The 15,207-nt window shown below is 40.5% G+C and overlaps 1 protein-coding gene across 1 annotated transcript; it reads right to left on the bottom strand.

The window, feature by feature from the left end:
• Positions 1 to 1,059: 1,059 nt before the first annotated feature.
• dus1l (dihydrouridine synthase 1-like (S. cerevisiae)) lies at positions 1,060 to 10,144 on the bottom strand. Its single transcript, XM_073495336.1, has 14 exons — positions 10,066 to 10,144; positions 8,942 to 9,183; positions 8,645 to 8,753; positions 8,467 to 8,517; positions 8,183 to 8,295; positions 7,891 to 7,973; positions 7,564 to 7,667; positions 7,272 to 7,419; positions 6,379 to 6,475; positions 4,961 to 5,049; positions 4,514 to 4,683; positions 4,369 to 4,406; positions 3,265 to 3,340; positions 1,060 to 2,893 (listed from the first exon to the last, which is right to left on the bottom strand). The coding sequence occupies exons 2-14, from the start codon at positions 9,176 to 9,178 to the stop codon at positions 2,727 to 2,729; spliced, it is 1,482 nt and encodes a 493-aa protein (XP_073351437.1). The 5' UTR covers positions 9,179 to 9,183; positions 10,066 to 10,144; the 3' UTR covers positions 1,060 to 2,726.
• Between the last annotated feature and the right edge of the window lie 5,063 nt (positions 10,145 to 15,207).

Raw genomic sequence — 15,207 nt, 5'->3', positions numbered from 1 at the left:
CTCTGCTATGCGTGAGAATACGAAACTCGCAGCCTTGCATGCTACTGATGTTTAACCAGACTGCTGCCAATACTTGCTTTTCTCCAGAGGTAAGTTCACCACACTGACAAAAATGTTTTGGTGGAGCAGTTTAATATCTGTGTAATTTATTAATGCTTGGTGAAATGGTGAAAACATCACAGCCAGTCAGTCGAGCAAAGAGCTGTGTTCCAAATGTGTTATCATGAATTGATGTTAAACTGGAGGTTATTAAAAACCATTCAAAGTGGACACAGTTGCAATGAGTTCACAAAATTGAATTGAATTGAATTGTCAGTGTTATTTAACTATGTATTCATTAGTTTTAGCTTTCTTTTTTTTAGTTTTTCAATTGAGATCATATTCCTTGTGTTGCATGCTAGTCACTTCGCTATCTTTAGTCTTTGGACATACACAAAGATACACACATGCTCTTAATTTGAAATAAAGTCATGGAGAGTTCTGTGTATGTTCTTTAGGTAATTAGGTTATAAGGGTTTCTGTTTCGTACCCAAAACAAAAAATGTAGATTTATTTTACTGTTAAATTTTTCCATATCAAATTTTACTTTAATGGCCATTTTACTAATTGCTATGAAAATCATATATTCACAAACTGCAGCATGCTAACATGTTCTTCTTGAACATGTTTTGTTCTGAAAAGCATGATCAGATCGCTCTAGTAGTGCCTCTACAAAAAGGAGCTGACATAATGAAAATGAATTCATAGCCGCACTGGGAAAAAAGCAGCTGAGGTGGTAACCTACGTCACACACATTTGACTTTTTCTTAACACTCCTTAAATACATGATATCGGATCATTCTAAATTAATTGTTTATGATGTGGCCTTTGTTTCAGGTGAGATGGCCCACCTCACCTCATCCTAAAGGGGTTTTGTCATGATCCAGCTGCTGATCCTGCACTTTGGCAGGATTGAGCCGAAGGCCTCATTGAAGGAGAAATGTTAAACCAACTTGAATGAAGTGAAAAATCCAGGCTTGTGTCTTCTGTATTTGTCATCAATAAAAACAAGACAATGTATGAAGGTTGGTAAGGGCTACCAGATGTATTCTTCAGTAAAAATGTTTAACTTTGTTAACAACAATTTATCGATAAAGCCAACATTTTGGGGTTTGATTTACTTTAAAGCACCTGAAAACATATCCTCTGAAGTTTCTGCCACAGCTGGACAAGTTAAAGGTTATTACACAAGACATTTCTGTATTCATGTATGTCAGTGCTCTTTTCACTGGTGTAATGTAGGCGGAGAGACAATATAAAAAGCTGACTTCATCTACATCTGTGCACCAATCAGGATTATCAACATCTACATAGGTATCTGATGACAGTTGTTGGCGTCTTCATTCACATCTGATCAGATCACACCCACACAGTAAGAGTGTTTGGGATAAATTATACCTAAAGAGAATTTTCTTACAAACATGATTGTTGCTCATTTTGTCAAGAACACTTAATACTTGTGAATAAATGTTTTTAAAAAATGTTTGCAGGGGCTTTAAGTCAGATGAGAGGATTAACATCAGTTACCCGTCTTTGAATTCAGTTGAGAAAATGGACATTTTTCAGCGATCTTCGTAGGAAGACTCTCTTCTATCAAAAACCAAAAGAAAAGTCTCCACAGCATTTTTGTTCTTGTATACATGTTGTCTCAAGCGTCCTAATCATCAGCACAGCCAACGGTCATCTGTGTCACAAGATGTCTGCTGTTTTTTGTCTTTTGTTGAAGTTAGGCTACCTTCTAATCTTTGTGCTTAGCTGGACTAAACGCTTCCAGAGATGAATTTGATAAATGGCTTCTTATTTACCTGACGAAATAACGTCAAGTCAAATAAGTGACGAAAAACCATCTTTCCCAAAATGTCACAGTGTTTCTTTGTACACTGTATTCACAATTATACAGGTAGCACCTTCAAATACATTTCTGTTGGACTGTGTTGTCACTGAGCAAGTCTTAGACAAGAGCAGATGGAGCACCAATGTGATACCTTTTACCCTTTTTTTCTCCCTCATGAGCTCAAGTTCATATCTGGATAGGCAGTGGTACTTCTCATTAAAAAGGCACATACACAAGGCAAACCTTTACCCGAAATAAATAGGTTAACTTAAGAGTTAAAATGCAACCACATTCTTGACCTTAAATGACAGAAATAAAGCCTGTAAGGACGAGCTATTTGCTCCATGAATCTGGAAGTTACTGGATCTTTTTACTTTGGTGGCTCAGTAACAACTTTGCATAAAATAATGTACAAACTCCTCATAAAATCTTTGTCTTAAAAATATAAGATGATGGAGTTAGAAAAACTTCCACTTTTGTCCCGACAGAGAAAAAAAAAAAGAAGGGGGGGGAAAAAAGAAAGAAAACTGACGAGCCAATCATCATCCTGAAAACTGTTACTTTATGGATTTGGTCTGCTGATCAGAGTCCATCCACGCTCCACCATCAGTCTCCTCCTGGAGGTTACTTAGCAGCTGTATGTCCTGACTGATCATTGGCCACCTCTACATGCACACACTAACTTTAACCTGAAGGCTCTAATTGTATCTCTCAGCTGCCAGAATAAACAGGCCAGCCAAAATAAATCAACCACACAACAGCTGTGATGAACATGTTGTGACTGAAATGTTGTGTAAACACTCAAAGATGATGAGAGTATGGTGTGTGCATGTAGAAACAGCCATAGTCGTGCTCATCGCGGCAGCTGTGTCTTGGATTGTTCCTGCAGCTCTGTTCTTGGATCTAGGAGAGGCTGAGGAGAGCTGCTGCTCTTCTCTGTCTCTGTCGCAGAGTCCTCCTTCTTCTCGTCTTGCTCGGCTTTCTGTTTCTCTGCCTTGGTCTTAAACCTCAGCCCGTGGCCTGTCAACCAAAGGACATACAGGTTATTTTCAGTATTGATTTGTTCCTTTTTCAGTTAACTGATTAAGTCTGCAAAATATAACAAAGCACACTCCAGGTAAAGTCTCAAACTGCTTACTTAGCATGCTGTCACATCTAGCCTGTTTGTTTCAGTTCAAATGGACTCTGCTATGTCAACCCTAAGTTTGCCTGTTTCATTCAGTTTGTCTCCGGGTGTCAATCAAACAGTGGTGATGATTAAACAACTGGACTGAGACACCCTGAAAATGAGGTAAAACCAGCACTAAAAGTGAAATCTCTTGATCTCTATGAGTGATTTATAGCCTGGATGTACACATAATTCTGTAAAAAAAATGTGTGTGTGTACTGACTTGGACAGTCTGCCACCTCCTTGTAGGCCTTCTTCTTACAGCAGCCTCGACACAGGTTGAAGACACATTTATTTCCCTGCAGAGAAAAATAAAGTTGAACGAAGCAGAAAGCAACAAACAGAATTTCCTGTGAAGATCATCTGCAATGGAACTATTTGATTTCTATGACTTTATTTGACAAAAGTCTCATTACAGCTTCCTATTTTCATTGGTTTTACATCGACATCTGCTTGAGTTAGTGGGGATCAGTGATGAGAACTGACTGACGCCAACAGTCACGGTCAAAAGTTTCCATCCATTTGTAAAGAGTATCTATATCATGGCAGTCTTCAGTTCCAATGACTTCTACACCTCTCCCTTTTCTGTGCTGGAATGAGTGGAACACAAACTACTTTGTCACAAAAAACATTCATGAAGTTTAGTTCAGTAATGAATTTATTATAGGTCTTCTGAAAATGTGACCAAATCTGCTGGATCAAAAATATACATACAGTAACTTGAATCAATTTTGGTGATTATAGAAAGTTGTGTGAATCAAATGTTCTTTGTAGCATGACTTCTTAACTTCTTCTGACTGATGACAACAGCAGATGATATCAACAGTGATTGATAACAGCTGGTGACTTTTCTGGCCCATTTTAATAGGGCTTGTTTGATACACCCATTGGACTCAGCCACAAACACTACAATGGGTTGTCTAAGTCAGTAAGTCTAAGGAGTTCAGCATTGATCTGACAGAACGCATTATTGATTTGAACACGTCAGGAAAGTCACTTGGAGCCATTTTAAAGCAGTTACAGGTCCCAAGATCAACTGTGCAAACAACTGTTGGTAAGTATAACATGCATGGCACAGTTGTGTCACTGCCACGATCAGAAAACACAAACTATCACCTGCTGCTGAGAGAAAACTCATCAGGATGGCCAAGAGTTTGTGTTCCACTTATTCCATCACAGAAAAATGTGAGTTGTAGAAATCACTGGAACTGAAGACTGACATGATATGTTCTTTTTGAGTGTATGTAAACTTTTCATCATGACTGTATGTGTGCATCAACACTATTTGGGTTCTTCAGTCACCGTTAATAAATCTTAAATCAATTACCTTTGGGTTCCCACACTGTTCACACTTGATGTACTTGGCTGTGGGAGAAAGATGAGGGGCACCGTGAGATCTCAGTAGTTCTCTACTTGAATGTTTCAAAGGAAGAAGTCTGCAGTTTGAGCTGAAAGTGACCGGCTGGACTCACGTTTCTGCTCGGGACAGAAGTTCTTGTTGGGGTTTCGGGATCTCTTCTTCTGCTTGTTTTTGGAGAGTGTGTCGGCTGTTCCGTCTGAGTCCTCCAGTGCCCTCTTCTGACACACTGTCTTCTTCACCTCTGAACCCTGGCTGTTACCGTTAGCAACTGGCTCCTTTGGCCTGCAAGGCATAGTCAGTAACATTACTACGTGAGGGAATTGTTTCCATCTTCACTGGTGTCAATCACAGTTCAGTTATTGGGTACTCGGCTAAGAAATACCGTGTGGCAGTTTATTTTTCCTGCATGCTGTGACGCATCTCTCCATTAGACCTCACTATCCAAGATCGTAGATGACCTTGCTGTGGAGTTGACATTTACTGTATCGATGTATGAGAGTGATCTGAAAATATCTCAGTGGAAAGATTAGAGAGAAAAACAACAGAGGTTGTGACTCACGCTGGTCTGACATATGGCTGGCAGATCCAGTGGGGGAACGGCAGGCCGCTCTCCTTCTCTTCCACATCCTTTCCTTTGGCTATCTCCTCCTGTACACACACATACAGTACAGCTACTGGTACAGAGGACTGTCTACAGCAGGTCTCCTTCATCCTGCAAGTACTCCAGTCTGCATGTTTAAGTAAGTATATTTTGTCCACCATCAACACACCCATGCCTGGTCCCAGTTACACTCATTAAATGGCTTGGTGTCACTCTGACTCACTGGAGCTAAAGGATTTTAGTGGACACCGCCATCTAGAGGATCTAATGTGTTTGTCATGTGTTGAACAGATGGTCCAATACCTAATTTCCACCTGGTATTGACATGCAGTCTGCATCCAGATAATTTATTTGTATAAGGGAATAATGCATGTTAATGTAAGATATACAGTAAAAGAATATGCTCCAGTGAGTGGAAAGAACAATATTACAATAACTCTACCTCTTCCTGGTTTTTAAAGATACCAGAGAGCTCTCTTCAGAAGACTCTGCAGGCACCATGAAGTTCCCAACAAGGGTCACATGAATCCAGGCTGGCACTAGTGCTACCAAACTCAACTCAGCTGGAACGGATTAGCTTCCCACAGTATGACTACTGTTAGTCAAGTTAGCAAGGATAACAAATATGCTGTTCAGACTTGGTATCAGCATGCGTCCTGAGAGACATGATCACAAGTGGACAACTCAAGTACAGGTGTGAAAGGTCATCAAGAAGATTTGAGGACACATTTGAGATCCGATCACTCAGACCACGTTCAGAGTTGGTCTGGGCCACATGTGACCACATTCTTTTAGCAGTGTGTACACACGTGTCCTGGACCACACTGAAGGACCGCCTACTCAACTGACGTCCTCTGTGAAACATGATGAAGAAGCCACAACAACAGGCAGAATGGATCACACTCTGTCTGATCTCTGTGTGCTTCACTGTAATGTAAATGACATGTTTGGGCTCTCTGAACCTGCCAATGTTGGCAGCAGCTGTTTGTGAACACACTGTCTGTTTCAACTGATCCAACCATTGAACTAGTAACCACAATATCACCAGACTCCCTTTACAAATCATCTGATTTTAAGAGTTGTTGATTGAGGAGAAACGTAACAAACTTGAAACGGCTCCGACAAATTCTAAATCATTGGTGCCTTCTTGTAAATTCAGCATTAAATCAAAACATGAAGTTGTTTGTTTCCTTGTAAAAAGTGTCAGTTTGTGGCAGCCTGTCTGCTTCTGTGTCTAAAGTGTGTCTTACCTGCCAACATTTAGCAGCTGTGTGAACACACTGTTTACACTGATTTTACCATTTACACTCAATTTATGAAATAAGACAACATGTTATTGACACTGGTGCATCTTTGCTTCTGCTGTTTGTTGTTACCTGACAGCGCAGCCTCAGCTGTTTGCTGACATCGGCCAAACCCGCAAGGTTCTTCACCTTGGCCAAGTCCTCCCTCAGGTCCTGGTGAATCTGTAGCCTACAGACAGACACACACACACAGCTGCAAGGGTCAAGAGGTGCAGCTACTACACAGCTACATTACATGATGTATAATCTGAGTGACAAGACATTCCACATTAAACTATCTCCACATTTATATTGATCAGAAATGTTTTCTGAATAGACACAACTATAGCATGTATCACAGGATAACTCCATATTGATGTAGATTGTGTGAATATGAATATTCCTTTTTAAAAAGTGGAGTTGAGATGATATTCAAGGACTAGAAATTTATGCATTCACAGCAGCACATACTGTCTTTGTATGGAGTGAATACTGGTCCCTGCGTTACACAGTGAGCATTGTAAATTAAGAGTAGGGATCTAACGATACACCGTATTTTGTGATACTGCGATAAAAAAATACTGCAATACCATTGTGAGACTGTCATTAATTTTACATACAGTAGATTTTAACACTAGTGGCAGAGTCCCCATTTCCTTGCTGGATTGAAACTGTCTTCACACACAAACACACAAGGGATTTACAGGAAACGCTGCAGCATGTAATCCAGAAATTTCATCTCAGTTACATCAGCCTCACTGTTCACTCTCCTGAACCTGTGTCACAGCTGGATTAACGTATTTCTCATGCTAACCCAACACTTCCAACTGCTGCTATTTTACGTTCAAAGCACTCAACTGCTGAATTAGTTGGATGGCTTTTATTGAGAAACAAGACATTTTGTCTTCTATTCATTGTTTATGTTTACACACACACACACACACACACACACACACACACACACACACACACAGAGGGGGACATACGTGTGGTGCCAGAGCTTGAAGAGGTGGGCTCGTACATATGACAGGGTGCAAGGGGGATGTTGCTTCACCACCTCTAGATATTCCTCAGCCATCTCCCACACTGGGGGGCTGCATCCCTCAAACAGTGCAGGGTTGTGGAGGTTCCCCTCTGAAAACAATACAAAAAGCACACAGAATTCAGTTTCAAGACAATGCATATCCTGAGCAGGAATGCACTTCATATATAATCTTTTAAAACCAAGGAGAAATGAATGTAATTAACAAAAACAAAATGAGACACTGTCTTCTTAACCTGCACTCATAACTCCCTGCACTCCCGTCTCCTGAATGCAGCGCTCCACATCACTCAGGTGCTGAATGTTGCCATTTGCAAACACTGGAATATTTACTGCCTTCCTGTAGCAAAACACAAGACAAACAGTTGATGAAAATATGTTGTGTTCCAGGATGAGGTGAATGTTGAGCATTATGAGTCTTTTGATTTTGTTTTATTATCAAAAATAAAGGATAAAGGAGCTGTAATTATTAATTGAGACCATTGGAAAAGCTGGACAATTGTTTATGTTGAATATAACATGCAGTGTGTGTGAAGGATTAAAACACAGTGCCTGTAGCTCACCGTACTGCCTTGATGTGCTCCCAGCTGGCGATGCCTGTCATGGCTCCTTTCTGGTCTTTGGTTCTGCCGTGTACCGTTAACAGCTGAGGAGAGATGGGACAAAACCAAATTCAAGATCTTTTGAAGTGTTTCCCAAAACTGCATTAAAGGCAGAGTTTAGGGATAAATATAAATACATACTCTGAACTTAAAAATAGCTTAACATTTTACATTATTTCAATGAATGGATCAATCTCTGTTTCAGCTCAGCCGAGAAGCAGTGGATTCTGAAATTAAATCAATGTGATCATACCTGACATCCAGCTTTCTCCAGCATCTGGGCATAGCGGATTGTCTTTTCCATCTCCTTGAACACACGGATCTTACACGTGATGGGCACAGAGAGCTTTTCATTGGCTAACCTGACTGTAAAACAAGAGGGGAAATTTTGATTGTGTTTGAGACGGTTCTACTGTGATTATGTTGCTTAAACATCAGAATGAAACATTAGGCAAACAACTGGGATCAAGTGGCAATACACTGATGCAAGAAATGTAATTTTTTTTATCTGTAGGTTGTACAATAAATTAAACTTACTCATTTTCTCTAACAGCTCCCATTCGTCTTGTAGGAAAACTCCATAGTGCCCTTAGAAACAAGCATCAAGGCAGGTTAGTTTCTTTTCACTTGGCCGTCTGCAAGGTCAGTTTCTTTTTTAATACAAACACTGTGAGCTACCAAAGTCAGGGTTCATTTCTCAAAGAAGTGTGCGTACCTCTCTTAGCAATCATCTGCGGACAGCCCAGGTTGAGGTCGATAGCATCACAGTAGTCCTGGGCCAGCAGAGCCGCCTGAATGAACACCTCTGGATCATTGGCACAAAACTGACACACAGGGAATGCAACACTGTGATACACACACTACGTGTGGAATAATTCTAATGTACGGTGTGAATTCACATAACTTGCCTTGTGACTGCACAAGATAACAGACATGCTGGTGAACTTCCAGCATTACTACAGTCTGGCCTCATTAACAGTCTGTGGATGAGTCTGCCTGTGTGGATCCTCACCTGTGTGATGAGAGGTCTGTCCTCTTCACACACCTCATTGTAAAGGTTCTCCCTCCTGTAGTTGGCATCACGAACAAACACCTGAGCATGCAGCATGGGGGTGTAGCACAGCTGAGCACCATGCCGGCGGCTCAGCAGGCGCCAGGCCAGCTCGCTCTGGTCCACCATGGGAGCCACCACAAAGCGTGCTTCTTTCAGGGTCCTCCTCCAGAACTCAAAGCCCTGGAGCTTGGCCATCACAGCTGAATAAAGAAAGGGTTTCCATCAAATAAAGTGTGAGAGATTAACAACCTTTAACAACCAAAGACCCTTCTGAGACTGAGGATGTTCCCCGACACTAAAAGGTAAGGAATTTCTTGTGGAGTTTGGCTCTCTTTCCAACCTTATCATAAGCTGCTGTAATGTTACATTCAATGATCTTTTATCTTTGGGCCTGTTTTTCACCGGGTTCTGAACACTTTCAAGTTACAGCTTGTAATAGTTTGATTAGTTGCAGACTATGTTGTCATCCTGTTCTGTGTGTCTGGACAACATATCATCTTAGTGTCTACTAAGTAGGTGTGAACCCAGCAGTGAACACATGAACTGCCCCCATGTGACATTACAGAAAGTTACTGGGAAGTGGCTACCAGTTAAATACTGAAGTAATAATAGTATTTTTAACTGAGAAATTTAAGCCACTTATTCGTGTACAGACTAAACTTAGATTCTAAAGCTGTCGAGGACTTAAAGCAAAAGTCCAAACTGGAACTAATTACACACCTAAAATACTGTAGCTTAACTAGCTACATTGCAAGCTCAGCCAACTTTTCATTTGCAAGCAAGAATAAACTAGACAATTCAATGTTTGTCGCTTACGAGTGTTTCCGATTTGAACTCTATCTCTCTGCCTGATTAGTCGTTAACATTTACCGCTAACTAGTCAGCTGTGTCTGTGCTGTACTGTGATGTAGCTAGCGAAGCTAACTGCAGTCCGCTGACATGATGCAGCGCCGCAGCACACAACTACAACCAGTCTGACAGAAGGTGTATCACAGCTCTGTTTCTCTGGGAGCACCATGCGCTGCTCTGCTCATGTACTAACTGTACTCGAAATGATATGTATATTTAGTCAGTTGTTTCACCTGTAATACAATGAGATGAGTATTGAGTAGTAATGAGTACTCCTGGCGCAGCACTTTCCAAATGTGTGCAGCAACGAAATGTCACCGGTGGGAAGCGTTTCCTGTGGATTCTTCTTCTGTTGGTAATAATGGCCTGAATCTATCTAATGTGCTGTATTGGCGCCCTCTTCTGTTGTGTTGTACGCAGCGCAGGAGAGAAGTGGTGGAAAAGAAGAATTCAAACCTTCAACCATGTAAATGTGTCAGGATTTAACATGCACACACATCTTATGTCATATTATTGGATTATTAAAGCTAATGTGGCAGCAATTTACTGTTGCAGTTGTTCTAGTGGAGCTACTTAATATACAACTGGCAATGATGGAATGTAGCTAAGTTTTTACTCAAGTACTGTCAGCCTACTTCAGCACGTGTGGGGTATTTGTGCTTTATTCAAGTACTTTAGGTTTCTGCTACTTCATACTCCCACTTGACGACATTTAGAGGCAAATATTATACATTTACTTTGCTACATGTGTTTGATAAGTTTGATAACTAGCCAACAGAATACTGGCATGCTGCATCAGAGCCAGTAAGGAGCACATTTTAAAATTAAGTAATTTCATCAGCTATTGGATAAATAAATTATTCCGACACTCAGAAAAATGCTGAATATTGGATCCTAAAAGTGGCCTGGCCCATAATCTACTCCTAGTATAAAGTATACTGCATACTGCATACAGTATGCAGTATACAGTATACAGCATGCAGTATCCAGTATACAGTATGCAATATGCAGTATGCAGTATGCAGTATACAGTATACAGTATGCAATATGTAATATGCAGTATGCAGTATACAGTATACAGTATGCAGTATACATACATGTTAATATCTGTAACATTTTACTTTTGATACTTATTGCCAGAAAACATCAGTTCATCTGATATCAGACAGGTCACTTTTTGAAGTAATATTTACTTCTACTGAGGTATGAGTGTTGTGTACTTTTTACAACACTGACTGTTGGCCACTTTAATCTGTAACAATACATGAATGTTTAAAATCTTAATTTCAGCAGCACATGGAAACGCTCAGGCTAAATATGGATTACTTCCAAACTGCAGTTGATTACAGTTCTTGAGTATTTAATTACACCAATTACACCACCACTGTTGATAACTGGCAGTTTATGAACAACACAATGTGCTTCAAAAGTTATTACTCTTACATCTTTGACAAAGAAGTGGTTGAGATAAGTTGCTTGACTGTGGGCGTCGTGGATCCATCAGTTAACACATTGTATAATATAAGGCTGTGTTGGCTCCGTGTTTGTCTCACCATCATCTACTGCCTGACAGCAACATGACTCACATGCTCCTGTGATGACTTTATAAAGTAAGTAATGATACAAAACACATTGTGACATGTTTACACTCAAGACAATAAAGCAATTGGCTGCATGTTGTCCTCCTTCAGAATATATTTGTTTTTCTTCACAATGGACACAGAATTTTGTAAAAAAAAAAAAAAAAGAAAGCAAATGGCTTCAGTGTGTTTCAAGTGATATCAGTAACAAAGTGAGAGAAAGTGACTTAACAGGGGTGTAGACCCATTTTTTAAAGCAGCTGCATGGTTTGTAGATGAGGCTCAGATGTGAGGTTTTCTCTTTGAATGTCAGATTCAACTCGGAACCACTGTTTGACTGTTCAGCTGCAGTTTTATCACACATAGACACACACAAATCACAGTGAGCCACGCTTTTATAAGAGAACAAGAAATGAATATAGAGAAGAGCATGGTATTCAGCAAAATACACTGTCTTACATTTTGAATAATATATTCTCAAACTTCTGAAAATAACATACCAAAAATAATATTTTATGAACTGCATATAGAAGGATAAAAAATTATTTAAAAACAAAATAAATGTTTTATCTAACAGATATTGGTGGTGGATTGTAAAAGAATCACACCATTGATCTTGCAGATTGTCCTGCTGACTAGCTTCTCTGATAAATGAAGAGTCCCTTTCCTCAGCAGAGTGAGACGTCACATCAAATCTCACTCACTGTAGAAATCCTCCATCACCATGGATACGGATCGATGCATCAGTCACCCAGCTGTTGTGTTATATTCTGTGCTGTTTCCCTGCAACCGACAACAGTGTGTGTTCTAAGAAACAAATAAATAATGTGTGCCTGTACTGTAATGAGTCTATTGAATTAACAGACCAAATGACGTCTTCCCTTCTCATTCTTACTTCATTACATGCTCTCTGAGGACAGTGTAAGGAAGAAATAGAAAAGGTCAATGTGCATGATCAAAATAACATGTCATGGAGCAGCGAGACAGAAATTATGTCTCCTTCATTCTTTTCAAGCTGTCACTTAAAGTCTCTGAACGAGATGAACTTGATGATCTGAGCTTAGAAACCACTGCTGAAACCACTGCGTGCTCCAGTGTCAGGATGGAGAATTCCTTTAACACTTAAAGGATTAATTATGTATTTATTTTTGTGCCACTTGCAGACAGTGGAATCAGCCGGACACACAACATTAATACATTATCACCATATAATGTGATGTGTCAAATATGTTGGCAAACACTTGACTATTATCATATCTAGTAGACACAGCGCAGAGCATTAGCATTCATGTGGAGTTTTGTATGGCCTCCCAAGGAATGAAAGTAAAATATGTACCCTTCTTTTACCTCTGGTTTGGTTACCACAAGCTCCCGGGAGAAATATTTGTCTCTTTAGCTGCTAAATACTCCGTTATTTTCGCCAGCTGGTGGCTAACTGTAGCTGCTTCTACACAGCCTGTTCCAGGCATGGATGTATTAAGGGAAATCTGGAGCATCAGAGGCAAAGTCCCATTCATTCCTATGACAGCTTTTGGTGCCACTCTGAAACCGGGTTTACTGGCTGGGAGCCAGTTCTGGCTGTCGAAACACAAAGAACTGGTACCAGAGAAGGCACTGGCTCCGCAGCGGCACTGGAACCACTTTGGTCGAAAGGAGGTAACAAGTCAAAAAGTTTGACTTCCTGGGTGTAAATCTTCCACATTGTACAACCAAACCCCCAGGATCAGTGCCAATCAGAAGCCAATTTGACAAAGCCACTCAACCATGTAATGACCACGTCACCTGATGCACACCGGCCCAAAAAGACCAGTGACTATCAGTACATTGTGAAGGAAGCATCTGTAAATTGCTGGATACATTTTCTGAGCGAAACCACCCAAAATGACTTTTACTATCACAATTTGATCCATTCAGTCCAATAACATTTGTACAGTTTAGAAGGGCAGCACCATTAAGTTAATTCAAGTTAGCGGAGGGTGAGAGCAGAAGTTAGCTGCTGGGCCAGTGATAGTCTCTAGTGAGCACACTCTATAAGCCTCAGTGTGGAAGCTATGCTGAAGATCCAGGTCATTTTACACACAGGAAGTCAAACTTATGGCTTCATGCACCACTGAGCTGTGCTGTGTCCAGATTTTCCTTATTACATCCATGTGTGGTCAATAGAAGCACGGCGTAGCGTAGTATTACACTAACTTGAATGGGAATATAACCATTTAATGATGTAAATCTTTTACAGCTGCGTCTTTCACAATGTAGGCTAATGGTTAAATGTCCTTTTGGGGCAGAGTGCATCACGTGATACACACCTTTGTAGCTGTGTCAGTGTTAAATTGGCTTCGATTGTTCATGGGGGCTTGGTTCAAGGCAGGTTTTTTGTGCCTCTTTGTTCTGTAAATAAGGTACAAAGTCGGATGTCATTGTTGCTCCTCCTCTGAGCCAGCAGCAGAGGTAGTAACAGGGCCAAACTAACATGTATGTGTCAAAAGGGTAAGCCGGCAAGGCAGCTCATTATGTGTGTGTGCCTCACAGCTGTGGAGTTTAAAAGCAGCTAGCAGCTCATAAGACTTTTAAAAGAAGAGCAGCAACTGAAAATGTCTGTAAACATTCCAGGTCCAGGCGCTCCTGACCATTTGAGCAGAGGATAACATCAACTACCATACAACACGGACAGCTGATTTCCATGTTATGCCATTGTTTGGAAAATGCAGGATGAAAGACATGATGACATCTTTGTAAAAAGGGCCCTTGTCTGTCTGTGTGCTTATCAGAGCTTTTGTCCTGCCTGCTGCTGCTCCTCTAATGATGAGGGCTGTGAGAGTGAACCGAAACAGTTCAGATGTGGGCCCTGAAAGCAAAACAATGAGCTGAAAGATGCTCAAGCGGAAGTGAATAACAGCTTTGGATGGTCATTTTCTGTGGATTTGTCAGTACAAGCATGGCTCCATTAATAATATGAAAATATGTATTAGTGCAGCCTTGAACATGCCTAATGTTTAAGGACACAAGTACAGTATGCTACAGGGCACCTGGTATCAGGACAGCCCACCAAAACTTGATGCATTGCTAATAGAATAGATTATGACTTACTTGAAGGGAAAAACAGTTATTTTAAAACCTCGATCTTCCGTTTATGTTCACTCATCATTCCACCATGTGTTGGCTCTGATTACATTTTAAACAGCAACGTCTATGAAACTAAACACGAGCAAAGTTGTAAATAAACTAAATTTTCCTTTAATATTCTCGTTCACTGATACACACACACAAACAGTACAGACAATACAAAGCATGAAGGCCACACGAGAGTCATCTAATAGTCAGTTTAGTGAAATTTCCTCAAAGTCTGTTTTTTGCCGCTCTAACGGTAAGCCATGTCTGTCAACACGTGCTGTGTCTGCCTCTCCACTACATGATCTTTATCTTGGGCAACTCTTAGACCATGACGTGAACTTCATGCTTTTTGGGGGGAAAATGCAAATTGATAACTCACATAAGCTTGATGTCAACAGTTAACCGTGGTCACAGGCGTACATGTGAATGCTCCTCAAAGGCAAAGTCTGTCAAGTGAAGGTGACTCTCAAAGACTGTAAATATCTCATGGAACACAGTGATGAAGAACATAACAAAGATGTGGGGAATTTTTGAGCTCTGCTTAAAATCCAAGAGGGAATCACACCGCTACCACAAGACCAAGGACAATCTTCAAGCAACTGCAACATTAACACCCCATGCATGTAGCAACCATTTAATACTGACACGACACAGAGGACTTCTCACTTCAACATCTAACCCGCC

The sequence above is a fragment of the Pagrus major genome, chromosome 23 (assembly GCF_040436345.1).
Source record: "Pagrus major chromosome 23, Pma_NU_1.0".
Lineage (NCBI taxonomy): Eukaryota > Metazoa > Chordata > Actinopteri > Spariformes > Sparidae > Pagrus > Pagrus major.
Note: the sequence above shows the minus strand (reverse complement) of the source record. Positions and strands in the feature narration are given on the sequence as shown.